We start from the raw sequence: 14286 nt of genomic DNA on the forward strand, positions 1-14286 counted from the left end.
CGAGAGAACACTTTCACGAGCAAAACATTGAATCTAGCGTCTGGACGAGTGAATGCTCGAACAGACCACGTGCAACTTTACCTTATTGTCTCCAGCAAGCAATTTTGTAGTACATTTCTGATTCTTCCACCACCGTTTCGTCCACTCCACTCCCCTCCAAAACTCCCCGCAGGCCCACAGTTTATGACATCGCCAGAATCACCTTCCGCCGCGCAGCAGACAATCAGCTGTGCACAGGGTCCATATCGGATTTTCACGAGCTCCATGCGGTGAAGGCGACACACACACACAACACTTTCTCAACCTTTTCTCCTTCTTGCCTACAACATCCTCTCTTCTTTTTATACCCACAACCAACAATACCTTCCTCACTCGACACGACCTCACTCAACAATTACCTCAAGACAGTCTTACAACACTCGACACCAGCCCACACTCAACCAGCACATCCGCCCAGCATGTCTGGCTCAAACTACAACGCAATGCCTTACCGCAACCCTTCGCGGCAGCAGTCTCGCCAGATGTCGGTCGATCCCCACAACGAGCTCAACGTCGAAAAGAACCACTACATCGGCATCGATGTCGGCACTGGCAGCGCACGAGCATGCATCATGAACGACAGAGGCGATATCGTCGGACTCGCGAGTGAAAACATTGGCTTGTGGCAGCCCGAGACTGGGTATTACGTGAGTGACTGCATTTTCCTCGAGTGAATGGACTCGAGATATCTTCATGATCTCGATACTGACCTCTTCCACAGGAGCAATCTACGACGAACATCTGGAAATGCATCTGCTCATCCATCCAGCGCGCCATGTCCCAGCACAATATCGACCCGAACAGCATACGCGGCATTGGTTTCGATGCCACTTGCTCGCTTGCCGTGTTCAACAGCGAGACCGACGAGCCCGTGTCCGTGACCGGCCCCAAATTCAACAACGCAGATGGCAACGACCGTAATGTCATCCTCTGGCTCGACCACCGACCTGTCGAGGAGACGAAAAAGATCAACGCCACGGACCACAACCTTCTCCGATACGTCGGTGGAAAGATGAGCATCGAGATGGAGATTCCAAAGGTCCTCTGGCTGAAGAACAACATGCCAAAGGAGATGTTCGACAAGTGCAAGTTTTACGACTTGGGCGATGCTCTTACACACATGGCGACTGGCAGCGAGACTCGAAGCTTCTGCAGTGTGGTCTGCAAGCAGGGCTACGTCCCAGTCGGCGTGGATGGCTCTGTCAAGGGCTGGCAGGAGGACTTCCTCACAGAGATCGGACTCGAGGATCTCTGCGAGGACAACTTCAAGCGCATGGGAGGCGTCGACAAAGTGGTACAGCCTGGCATGAACGATATCATAGAAGGACATTGCTAACTCGTCCTCCAGAACGGTCGTTACCTCACCGCAGGCGAGCTGATTGGCACACTCTCCGAGAAGGCAGCTTCCGACATGGGCCTCCCAGCAGGCATCGCCATCGGTAGCGGTGTCATCGACGCCTACGCTGGCTGGATCGGTACCGTCGGAGCCAAGGTGAACCTGAAAGGCGACGCAATCGGCGCAGACAAGCCCAAGAACGACGTTTCACAGGCCTTCACCCGCTTGGCAGCTGTAGCAGGAACCTCCACCTGCCATCTCGCCATGTCTGAGAAGCCGGTCTTCGTGGACGGGGTTTGGGGACCTTACCGCGACGTTCTCATCCCGGACTACTGGCTCGCCGAGGGCGGCCAATCCGCTACCGGTGAGCTCCTCAAGCATGTCGTGGAGACCCACCCAGCCTTCCAAGAAGCCATGTCTGTCGCCGAGTCGTTCAACGCCAACATCTACGATTACCTGAACGAGCACCTCGAAGAGATGCGCGAGAAGATCGGCGCACCAACCATCTCCTACCTCGGACGCCATTTCTTCTTCTATGGCGATCTCTTCGGCAACCGCTCCCCAGTCGCAAACCCAGACATGAAGGGCTCCGTCATTGGTCTGTCGAATGACAAGTCCATGGACGGCCTTGCTCTCTACTACTACGGCACCATGGAGTTCATCGCCCTTCAAACTCACCAGATCATCGAGCAGATGAACAACGCAGGACACGTCATCTCATCCATCTTCATGTCCGGCTCTCAATGCCAGAACCCAGTGCTCATGTCGCTCATGGCCACCGCTTGCGACATGCCCGTCCTTATCCCTCGATACGTGCACGCCGCCGTCGTCCACGGCGCGGCGATGTTGGGCGCGAAGGCCGCCAGCACGGATAAAGAGGGCAACTCGGAGCCGCTGTGGGACATCATGGACCGCATGTCCAAGCCGGGTAAGGCAGTGTACCCCAACAAGGATGAGACTGAGAAGAAGTTGCTGCAGGCGAAGTACAAGGTGTTCTTGGAGCAGTGCCAGCAGCAGCAGGAGTACAGGAAGAACATCGATGAGGTGGTCAAGGGGTGGGACAAGTAGCGGATGGTGATGAAGAATCGAATAGAGATAGAAGCGTGCTCGTTTGAGACGAGTATGCTGAGCGAGGACAGACTTGATGCTTGATGAAAAAGGTAGTTCTAGATAGACTGCTTCGCTGAGAAAGCGATATGGTATCACGAAGACAGTTTCACGACTTTACCGTCTCACAACTGTCAGTATACATACTTTCGTTACATTCAAATCGGTAATCTGTCGAAGAAGCACATGTCATGCCCTGTCCTCGGCCTGACCGACGTCATCGAATGTTGTGAAACATCAACTTTCGATCTCGACCAGAACTGCCCGGAACGACAACTCACTTTGACCGCAACGGAAAACCATGCGCCCAGCGCTGCGTCGCGTTCGCCGTCCCGCGACACAGCTGTCCAACAGCGGACTCCGCCAGCCATGGCTCTCTCCCCGCCGGCATCTCACAACCACGCCCCATCTCCGTGAACAGATCCCTGCACCATCCTCCATCCACGGCTACGAACCCGACGCCCTCGACGCCCCTCTCCGCCCCCTGCACACTTCCCGTCCTGACCCAGCCTCGAAACCACCCACCGACCCCTCCCCCGAAGACCGCGTCCCTCTCACCGCAAAGGAAGAAACTCTCCTCCGCGCGAAAACCGTCTTCGGAGATCGGAACACTGCTGGCGAGGAGAGGAGGGCATTGCTCGAGTCGCGGTCGCAGATGATCGCGGGCGTGCTGGTGCCGCCGCGGCCGGAGGAGCCGGATAATTGCTGCATGTCTGGGTGCGTGAATTGTGTGTGGGAGGTGTATAGGGAGGACTTGGAGGAGTGGGTTGGGAAGAAGGCGGAGGCGAGGAGGAAGATGGCGGAGATGAAAGCACGGGGAGAGGGGAGTGGGATGATGCTTGAGGATGCGGGAGGGGCGGCGCATAGTGTTGTGAGTATGGATGATGATGGTGGGGGGTCGGAGACGAATTGGGGTGTGGGTGGGGAGGAGATGGAGAGATTGGTGAAGGCGGGGAAGGGAGGGGAGGGGGGTGGGGAGGGGGATCCGTTGGAAGGGATTCCCGTGGGGATCAGGGAGTTTATGAAGACGGAGAAGAAGTTGAAGCAGAGGCATCGGGAGGCGGGGGAGGTGTGGGAGAAGGCGTTGGATAAGGACTTGAGGGCGAGTGTTTGGGGTAGTGGGACGTGAGAGATTGGATCTATGAATTACGACAGGAAGAGAACGACGGAAGACGATTGCTGCGACGGCTGAGCTGTGATGCGAGTGCGCATTCGAGAGGCACGGACTGGGAGGTGTGAAGCAGCACTTTGACGACTGCTTTGCTTCAGCATCGACTATGAGCTTGGTCTACCCGCCCAAGACTGCATTCGCTGAGAAGCCACTCGTTCACAACACACGGTCCTGCGCAACGCGAAGCCGGCCGCGAAGACGCAGTAGCAACCAGATGCTCGGACACGAGACCCAGAAGGTCACTCGACAGGAGCCGGAGCGATGGACTGCACAGACAGAGACGCTGCTCCTACAATGCTGCTTCGCATGCGGACGACGGAGCGCCATGCTGCACGCGAAAGGCGCGACGCTGGCGTCGGTTCATCACGGCCGGCGACTCCCACCCGCGAGCATTGCCTGCTTCGAGGATGGCCGAGTCGCGATAGAGCTCAGCACTACTCTGACGCTGATTAGAGAGCGAGGTCGAAGAGAGGACACATATAGAAGTCACGCGACATGATCATAAGATGATAAGACACAACAATATAGTACATCTGCGGCACTAACATGTTGTATGCCGGCAAATACATACTGGCATATTTCCTACTGCAGTATAGATGTAGTGCCCGTTGGAGATTCGGGAGAATAATACCGATGGCTCATCATTAGGTCATGTATAATGCAAACACGTTGGAAATGTACTCACAACGGTTGGAAAGGTGTAAACGTTCCGCTGTTTTTGCTGCATGTCATTTGACCTTTCCCTTCACAACGTTCATTTCATCGAACAAAGCTCATCAGTCCTTGTCCAGCGGTAGTTTCGCTCGCAATGCAACACAGACAGCGTATGACGATCGCGCGAGGGAACATGATTCAGAATCTTCTCTGCCCTGCCAATACGACCCGTCTTCATGTAAGTCACAATCACATCGATCGACGACTCCGCATCTCTTCTCTCTTCGCATCACCCTCCGCTCATGTGAAGAGATGAAGCCAACCCGTCAACCCACCAGTGACAACAACAGTGCGCCTCCGCCGTCCACAAAACGTCCAATAGGTGATCCGCAATTCATCCCACCCGTGCCGTCATCATCAATCCTAATAAGTTCCCTACCGGCCTCAATTCCGTTCAACGGCAGTGGGGCACTTATGCACGATCACACGCCCCGTCGACGGATGTGGCATTTGATGTGGCATTTCGCGTGCATGTGTCGTCGAAACTCTCGACGCGCGAGGCACGCGACTAGGACACGCGAAGTGGGCTTGGTGGATGCGATGGAGAGAGGTCGGGGCGGGAAGGTCGATGGAACGACATGTTTGGTTTTGATGGACGGGATGAGTGGTGGTGATGATGAAGATGGAGAAGTGGTGGAGGAAGGTGTGATGCTGGAGGAGATTTGGGAGGGAAGGCGGTCGTGCTGCACCTGTACCTAAGATTCAACGGCGAAAGGTCGGATGTGCGGGTCGCGATTCCGAGTTTCTGTACGTGGATTTCTACAGATCACCGACCATCTCGTACAGTAGTGTAGGGTCGTTAATAAGCATCTCTACCTACAGACTCCATCATTCACCACCGCGATGCGCAGCACTCCATCGCAGTGACAGCTCATCGAACAGAACAAAACGACGGGGACAGCTCTCCACCAAGCCCTTCCCACCAGCGACGCATCCGGCCCTATCTCCTCTCAGGAACAACCCCGTCCGCCTGCGACGAACGGTCTTCCCAACAAACTCCCCTACACACTCTTACCCGGTAAGGGTGCGTATACCTAGAGGCTGTTAATAGGTTATTGAGCGCCAAGACCAAATAACCGACCATTCTGCGAGTCGTTCACCTAGCCATGTCGTTGAAGAAGTCGGTTATTGTTTACGAGCTCGCTGTCGCTGCTCGCTAACTATATTAAGTTAGTATATGGCCGTCCTATAGGTTTATGTATTAACGAACTCTATAGTCTGTTAATTGCTGTTATTGTGGCCCGTGCTAGCAGCTATCGCGCTTGTTCACGTCGTCGCGTGTTGTCGTATACCTCTTCTATATATACAGCTCTACAAGCCCTTGTGTATCCGTTGCAATGCTACTACAGCCGACACCGCGGAAGAAGGGCAAGGGGAAGTCCAAGGAGCTACTATCGTCTAGCAGAAAGCGCAGGAACGCAGCTAGTAATAATAGTAAGGATGAAGAGCTAGTAGCACCGTCCAGCAAGAGCAAGAAGAAGCAGAAGAAGCAGAAGCCGAAGGGATATATACACGAGCAATAGAGCGAAACGCGTGAATAACACGACATAAGGTAAGCAGTGGCCAAGACGGTGATATCCGTGAGGCTCCACACTAATAACAGAAGCGTTCACTTACATTGCTGTTATTGCAATGGTAACAGGTGGCTGTTATTAAATAACCGATATTGCTCAATAACCTATTAACAGCCTCTAGGTATACGCACCCTAAAGAACCGGTCTCGAACTGCCAGAGCTCGGGGATGGAGCTCGTTGCCATGAGAATGCCCTGAAACGAGAGTAGTTTGACTCGGACTCTCGGAGGTGGGTGCATCCCTGTTCACCACATTTGAGGAGGGGCCGGGGCGGTGTCTGTGTTTTGTTGCTCGTCATAGCTACTTTCAGTTTCTACTGGATGGGACGGACTGGAGGTGCTGCGCTGTTGAATGGGCGGGACCTCCTTTATATTAGGGAGTTGGTGGATGGGGAGGATGGAGAGGTGGAGTGGATCTCGGGAGATTTTTTTGCACGACTCGTGGAGGGAAGCAAGGCGGACGGTGGATGGTGATCTCTCGTGGGCGGTGTCGTACACAAGACAATTTGACGACAGACTTCCTTGCACTTATTGCAGAAACGATCTGTTGTTCTGCAATGACTGTACGAATGAATGAATTGATGCGGTCTTTTTGCAATTCCCAATCCACTCATCAGATATTCTGCCGAGGGCGAGCTCTCACACAAATTGATCATTACACAAGCTAATATAACCTTCTCGCACAAGCTGTTTAGCGCAAACGGTAGGAGTCTTCTTCTGGGACCAACGATGAAGTCTGATTTGACCGTTCGCCCTGCACACTGCATCCTCGTCCGGGCGGAACGTGGAAGAACCACCGGGCGGGCGGGCGCTTGCGAGGCCCTCCTTGTCAAGGAAGTTGCTTGGAAGACGCTCGGAATCTGGGACCGTGAATGGCTAAAGGAGCATCTTCCGCAAATGAAGGTCCCGAACACGTTGATGAGGGCTTTCCGGCCATGTGTCGAAGAGATGCTCGCTTGCAATTGCAACTCGACGATGGGCAGACATTATTCACTGCGTGCGTGCTTGCAGCAAATGTCAATTCCACACGTATATCTGAAGCAAGCCACACACACACACGGGGCAAGGGGGAAGGATCTGTCGATGGAGCTGCAAGGCGAAGCTTATTGGACACGACAGAGTTTGTGCCTGGCCGTACCTGCATCATCGACAACCCCCTGCCGAGCCGGTTTCGACATGTCGGGCTTGGTTGGACGTGGCCGGCATCCGTGTGTGTTTGAGAGAGAGAACTCGAGTAGGGACTGAAACCGGAGATGTGTCTGGAGGAGCTCGAACTGTCCGATTGTGGTTTGAACGACCGATAGAAGGGGGCGGGGCCAACAATTTCTGTATCGATCAACGACAACGATGTGCCAATCAATCAATGTAGACAAGCAACTGCCAGCCGTTGTGGAAATCTTCAGCCAACAGTAGTCGGTAGTCGAATGGGACAAGATTGGCAAGGATTCAATGCTGGCTTTGGGTCGGCGGGCGTTAGTGTGCTGAAAATCCATACTGGGGGAGCTCGCCTCGATCACATCTCCTGATTCCTGACCTTTGCCCTGCCCTGCCCGCTGCGAGCCGTACCTGTACCCAGCGGAGACCGGTCCAACCCAACCCATTTCACGCCCGCATCGCATCGCTTCACCCGGTGCTCTTTTCCATTCTTCCCTCTAGTTCTAACGCGACGCGGCTCCCGTTCCTTAATCCACCGTCCGTCCCAATCTTTGCCAACAACCCAACCCCCTCCCACGCCTAACATCCACGCGCTCCCGTATTCCTCTTCGCCACCGACACAAACAAACAAACGACCTCGCCATCACCATCGACACCGCCGTGCCATTGTCCATTCCCATCTCCGACCATCAACTTCGACCACGAGGGAGGCCCACGCCGGATTCCCCATTCCCCGACTGAAATCGCGCACAACACACTCGTTTGAATATCGCCATTCCGCCGGGTACCTGCGCCACACGCGTGCATCCCATCACAACACTGATTGCATCCCCGACCACGAAAATCATCGACGACACAGCTTTCACCAGCTCCGTCCAGCTCCCCGAACACCGCGCACGCATGAACCCTGCATCCACTGGCCATGCTGCATGATCGGAACGATATTTGGAAGTTCGCTACACACGCCGTAGTCATTCGAGGATAGTCGACGCAATTTTCCGGAGTTCACATCTTGCGCGCTGTGGTGCCCTCCGACTTTGCACCCTGCTTCAGCTCCGTCGCTCCTGCGCCCGATAGCATTCGACGCGCGGTGAGGTTGCACCGGTATCTGGCGTCAGCAGACCGGCCAGTCCGAGAAAACAGTCTCGAATCACACTCTTTTGGTATGTCAAGGTGGATTGCGCAATACACACACTTGCTGCTCCGCGCTTCTCACTCAGCCAGCTGCACGCATTGTACTGACTTCTTCAGCACCACCATGAACAAGTTTCTCAAGAAACGAAATGGCGAGCCCGCGCCGCTCAACACATACTCTAACGACGCCGCGCTCGCCTCCCTGACCAGCCTTTCATCACTTTCACCTGGCCTCAAGAAGTCGAGTACCAGCCGATGGAAGAAGAGCAAGAAACCACAACCAGAGGCACCTGCGGCGCCAGTCACACTGCCTATGCTATTGCCATCCGATGACTTCCGAACGAGTCTGCTCATGCCGAACCTATCCGCTCGCTTCAGCATGCTCCGAGAGCAAGACGACCCAAAGTCGAAAATTGGCAAGGCGAGCGACGACAGCGTGCTTCAGCCGAAGAGACGATCACGACTGAACGACTTTGGGTGGGCTTCGACTGGTCTCTCAGACATCGCCGAGGTATCTTCATTACGCAATGGCTCGCCCATCATACCGCCCTTTGCTCGTCGCAGTCGAGAGATGTCCTACGCCTCGGACGATGGAGGATACGCGAGCGAGGCAGAAGCCACAAACACCAGTGTCATGAGCCGATCACGGCCAGGTGAAGGCAACGTCCTCTTCGGCGGTCGACAAAAGATCTACAAGATTGCTGGAAAGGGCGGAGCTACCAGCAGGGGAAGGCTGGTGTACGATGACGATGTCGGAAAGTCAGCATTCCAACAATACCGAGCACGAGAGCGAGATTTCGATGAATCCCAGTCAAGTCGACCGTCTGATGACAGCCAGGGGTTTGACTTTGGTTTGCAGTCGTCTGAGACGGGCGACCAGGATGATTCCCCTTTTGGCACGAACGACTCCGCAAAAGATTTCTCACACTCACTATCCTTTTCAGGGTTCGACAAGAAGCGGTCGACCACTTCATCGACCGCACGTTCCGATGCACGGTCGTCAACGGCTGCGACGTCCGTCACTTCACAAGGTCCTCACAGTGCAGCTCCGTCACCAATGCATGCACCGGCATCAATGGTCTCCCCGCCGATAGCGACTTCCTCCGACCGTTCGACCACCAAAGGTCGCAGGCTGTACGATCAAGGACTGGATCAGCACATGCACGAGCAGCAAAGTTCGGCCATGAGTCGATTAAACACAATCCAGCAGCAGCGAAGCTTGAGTGGGTCGAAAACGTCTCCTGTATTGCACAGCACTAGAAGTGCCGGCAATCTTCACGAGCGAGCGCCTCACCCGGTCTACGCTCTGCAAGCGCCATTACCTGCAGGTCGCACATCGCCTGGCATACCGAGATTGAACACATTGGGTTCCACAAGACGTGGAAAGATGAGTCCTGCTCCTGCCAGCGGACCACAATCTCCACTGGATGAGGAAGTCGATGCGCTATCGCAAGCGTTGGAGCCAGCGGACAGAGGTAAAGCCACTGCTATGGGCGCCTTCAACAAGCCAGCACACGCATTCGATGAGAGGCAATACCTCGAACGACAACAACAGCTTCAGCGGTCGAACTCGAGCGCTGTGATCAAGAGCAAGGCGGCCCAGATGGCTGAATCCGCAGCACAGCGACAAATCGACCGCGCCGAGCAGAACCCAACACCCGCGTCCACATCTCCCGAACCGCAATCGCTGTCACGAGTCGACTCTCCGGCACAACAGAAAGAGCCGAGCAAAGCATACAACGTTTTCCAGAATGCTGCCAGTCAGATGGCCTCGACAGGTGGGCCACCAGCACCACCAAAGGCTCCATTACCAGATACGCACAAAACATTTTTCGGCAACATCAGTGCCAGCGAAGATGAGGATGAGGAGGAGTCAAGCAAGATTGCACAGTCGTTCAACTCGTTAGATTATGGATACGGACCTGGAGCGGGCAGATGGCAACCCACAGCACTGCGGCCAGTTTCGGAACATCCAGCTTTGAGGAACCAAGGATCAAAGTCGAGCCTGGCGGAAGAGGACGAAGAGGCTGAGGTGAAGAAATTCGATCCCACGGCATTCCTGCGACCCGATCCAACTAAGCCATCAATGACCTCGCCCAAAGTTCCAGACTCTCCAACAATACCAGGGGTGCAGCAGAATCTCGGCGGAATGATGCGCCATCTCCGACAGAGGAGCAATCAGTCGTCAGTGTACCATCCCGAGGATGGACAGCAAAGTGACGATGACCGACCCGATGTACCTGAATTTCCACCTCACTTGAGCAATATGGTGGATATGCAGCAATCGGTCCGCGAGTCTCAGTATAGTGCTTCGAACCCGTGGGATCTGGACGAAGCTCGCAGCTTTGTTGCTCCCGAGAAGAGCACAACCAGTCTGGTTGGCAATTCAAGTACTGAGTCTGGAGCCCCACGAGAGCCTTCGCAAACTCGTGCAGGCGCCGATCGCGAGCTTTCTGGAGTATCTTCATCACAAGACGATTGGCAGAAGGAGCTACGAAAGCAACATAATCGCGAGGCCAGCACTGCCACTCAGCAGGAGAGAGACGCCTTTGAGAATGAGCTGGCCGCACGTCGGAACGCTATCCAGGAGAACATCAAGAGCATGGTCGAGCGAAACGAAGGGTCCCGTGGCACTAGTCCTTCCGCGGGTCCTTTGAGAGGCGCTCTCGGGATATTGAAATCGAAATCTAGCAGAGACTCGATGAATGTGCCGAGCAGTTCCAGATCGACGAGACACCTCGGGACATCGGACAGAAAAGCGAGCAATGCCAGCGGTCACAGTCCTGCGAACGAGTCACCACCACAAATGCCAACCGCTCAACATCCGGCTTTCAAGAAGGGCGGGACTGATAGCGATGGCGAGATTTGCTACGAGCGCAAAATGTCGTCCAGCCGGCCCCGTCCATCCATCTCCAGCCGCGATCGCAGTTTGTCATCCGCCACGACGAATGGAGGGCGGTCGCAAAGCCGTGCAGGCAACATTCGCGACGACCTCGAACGCGGCAGAGCAAAAGGCTTGGCCCTGAGCACGACAGGATCACCATCCCTTAACCACTCTCCTGCGATGACATCAACTGAGTTCGAACATAATCCCTTCGACCGCGATAGCAGCGCACAGCAGCAACAACAGAGAAGTTTCGACCCGAAGGCTGCCCTCGCCTACCAACAGAACTACGCTCAGAACAATCCGCGTCTGACCAACTCTGGTCCTTCATCACCGCTTCTCACCTCGAACCCATCATTTCCCTCTATCCGACCTTCCGTCACCTCGCAACCAGGATCGTACAACGCCTACGCCGCCAACTCACCTCCACAATCCGCCCACAGCACTCAGCAATCCGCCCACAGCACTCAACCGTCCTACAACCCCAACATCCTCACCAACTCCCGCTCGGGCGGACTCCTCCGCAAGAAGACAATTTCCAAATCTGACATCTCCGAACCGACGCTCATCTCCTCGACCTCCAACATCGACACCGTCGAACTCCCCGTCCGCGCATCTCAAGATCAAGCTTCCGCTCCGCCAATTCCACCCATCAATCCCCGCCGCCGCGGCACCACGAAGAAATTCTTCGGCCGCACCCGCAGCGGAGCGGACGATAGCGAAGATGGAAACGGCGGTCGTTCGGGCGCGAGGAGTCCGATCGACCACGTCAGTCCGGGCATCGGATGGGGAGGCAGTATGGCGCAGATGACGGAGCAGGAGAGGGATGAATCGATGGATAGTTCGAGGAGCGGGTCGCCGTTTATGTTTCCGGCTTCGAACGTTGTGAGGTTGCCGAATGCGGATGGTGCGAAGAAGACGAGTGTGGGCGCGGAGAGGAGGGATGTTAAGCCTGAGGGGAGTGGGGCCGAGGGCGTGATGTTTTAGGAAAGAACGAGGAGGTCAGGAGGGTTTGAGGAGGAGGAGCATGCCAGGTCGAGCAGGATGAGATGGGAGTATAGGAAGAAAGGAGAAATACCAAGGAAACACGATTCTCTTACTGTTTTGTTTTTGTTTCTTGCATTTGAGGGTTGTGCATGGTTGAAATGGCGTCCGCTGGAGCTCAAGCTCGCGACGGCAGCTAAGAGATGGAAGACATGGCAGAGATGGCCGGCGGCAGTCCACAGGAGCCTCCCTGTGAAGGAAGGGAAAGAAGCAAGATGCACCACGAACATGACGAAACACAGCCGAAAACGTCTCGGACAGGGACAACAGGCGCGCATTCTTTCAAACTTTCTTTGGGAATATTTCACTTCTTCTTCGACCGTGATCCCTGACCGGGCCTATGTCTTTTTCTTTCTCACAACCTTTCAGCGATTTGGGGAACAGGAGTTGGATGGAGGGGAGGGCTGAGGTGCTCTGCTTGGTGTATATGTACATTGATTTTTGAGCGGCTTTTTTCTCAGCACGATATGATACCAATTTTGCTGCACGCAATTAATTTTTTTCTTTCTTTTCTTTACAACTCCCTCCCATACCATGAACGAACGACTTCCCATTCTTCGTCGACTTGAGCTGCCCGATGCTTCGACCAGTCACGATTCCCCCGTACAAAGAGTTTACCCGATATCCGATATAACTTTGCTCTCAGCCAAGTACGACCAAGAAGCGATGTTCACAGCCGGTCGTTCGGCACTGCCACAAATGACAATAGACATCTCCAATCACTCCTTCACTCATCACTCAACTCACTCGCTCATCACTCCTGCCCCGGAGCGCCCCGCGCCTTCGCAATAATCCTCGCCTGCGTCTCATCCGGAAGCAAATTGATCGCATTCTGAAACAGCTGATTATTCCACCCCACAATCTCCGCCGCCGCATTCCTCTCCAACACATCCACCGCCACCTTGGCCACGTCTGCCGGCTGATCGACGCCCACTCTATCAATCGGCCCGCGTCTCTCGCCGTGCCCGTCGCCGGTGAGATTCGTCGCCGTCACGCCCGGCACCACGCACGCGAATCGCACGCCGTTGCCGCGGTTCTCTTCGCGCACGGCCTGCGAGAATGAATGCATGAAGGCTTTGCTGGCGGCGTAGAGCGCCGTGTATGGTACTGGCTGATGACCTGCTGTCGAGCCGAGATTCAAGACGCCGCCTTTGCGGCGCGCGATCATGCCTGGGAGGAAGCGCAGGCTGAGTTCGACGGGAGCGCGGACCATGAGGTCGACTGTGGCGAGCGAGGAGTCCGTTTCAAAGTCCTCGGCGAAGACGTACTTCCGTGCGAACCCTGCGTTGTTGACCAGAATGTCGACGTTCCAGTTCCATTCCTGCATTTGCGATTGGATCCTCTCGGGGGAATCGCGCGCGCCGAGGTCGAGGGAGATGGTGCGGACGGTGAGGTTGGAGGAGGAGGATTGGAGGCGTGAGGCGGCGGAGGCGAGGCGGTCTGCGTTCTGGCCGATAATGACGAGTTGCTTGACGCCTCTGTTGACGAGCTCTTGGGCGATGGCGAGTCCGATTCCGGAAGAGCCGCCTGTTACGAGGGCGGTGCAGTCTTGGAAGTTGAGCTCGGCTAACGAGGTGTTGTTGCTGTCGCTGGACGCCGCGGCCGCCTGGGTTGCATCTTGGTTGTTGGACATTGTTGTTGTATACCAGGTAGTACTGTTTACCTTGCACGAGTTTGGTAGTGCGAGAATGCGTAGAATGTGGTTCTGTGCTTCCGATGAATGGATGTGAGGTTACTGGCCAGTCAGCGCATATATGTATATCCCTATCGAGAATCCATTCCACAACGAGAGTGTGTATGCTATCGGCCTCATGAGTGCACGTCTTAGACGTCCAGCAACTGCCATCAGCCGTAGTACTTGGGGATCTACATCAGGAAAAGCGTCATCGAAGAGAGTAGTGCTTCCAAGGTGCGGTGCGCAGTGAGATCATCGATCGTAATTAGGTCCATCGTGAGAAGTTCAAACGAACGTTCACTAATCAAGAACATGCCGAAAATGATTCGTCGGGTCGCAGAATGTCTATCCGCTCTTGGAGTAAGTGACTCGATGCTTCGTAGCTTGTGTAGGGCGATGTCTTCTTTACTGTTTGTAGCAGAGGGTCGACGATGTTGCGTGCTAACCTTGATCGG

The 14286-nt window shown here is 55.0% G+C and overlaps 4 protein-coding genes across 4 annotated transcripts; 3 read left to right on the plus strand and 1 right to left on the minus strand.

Moving 5' to 3' along the window:
* Positions 1–352: 352 nt before the first annotated feature.
* MYCGRDRAFT_69281 (uncharacterized protein) lies at positions 353–2443 on the plus strand (the record flags this gene model as incomplete). Its single annotated transcript, XM_003853605.1, has 3 exons — positions 353–686; positions 761–1333; positions 1388–2443. 3 exons carry the CDS (start codon positions 459–461, stop codon positions 2441–2443), a joined length of 1857 nt encoding a protein of 618 aa, XP_003853653.1.
* Positions 2444–2966: 523 nt separating this feature from the next.
* Positions 2967–3551, plus strand: MYCGRDRAFT_28721 (uncharacterized protein; the record flags this gene model as incomplete). Its single annotated transcript, XM_003853606.1, has 2 exons — positions 2967–3402; positions 3445–3551. Coding segments are annotated over 2 exons (543 nt in total), but the record flags the coding sequence as incomplete, so codon positions are not given.
* A 4801-nt stretch (positions 3552–8352) lies between these two features.
* Positions 8353–12099, plus strand: MYCGRDRAFT_108424 (uncharacterized protein; the record flags this gene model as incomplete). Its single annotated transcript, XM_003853607.1, has 1 exon — positions 8353–12099. One exon carries the CDS (start codon positions 8353–8355, stop codon positions 12097–12099), a length of 3747 nt encoding a protein of 1248 aa, XP_003853655.1.
* An 811-nt stretch (positions 12100–12910) lies between these two features.
* Positions 12911–13789, minus strand: MYCGRDRAFT_38624 (uncharacterized protein; the record flags this gene model as incomplete). The annotated part of the gene is made up of 1 exon (XM_003854588.1): positions 12911–13789. The coding sequence occupies one exon, from the start codon at positions 13787–13789 to the stop codon at positions 12911–12913; it is 879 nt and encodes a 292-aa protein (XP_003854636.1).
* Positions 13790–14286: the final 497 nt, after the last annotated feature.

Source organism: Zymoseptoria tritici, chromosome 3, assembly GCF_000219625.1.
Source record: "Zymoseptoria tritici IPO323 chromosome 3, whole genome shotgun sequence".
Lineage (NCBI taxonomy): Eukaryota > Fungi > Ascomycota > Dothideomycetes > Mycosphaerellales > Mycosphaerellaceae > Zymoseptoria > Zymoseptoria tritici.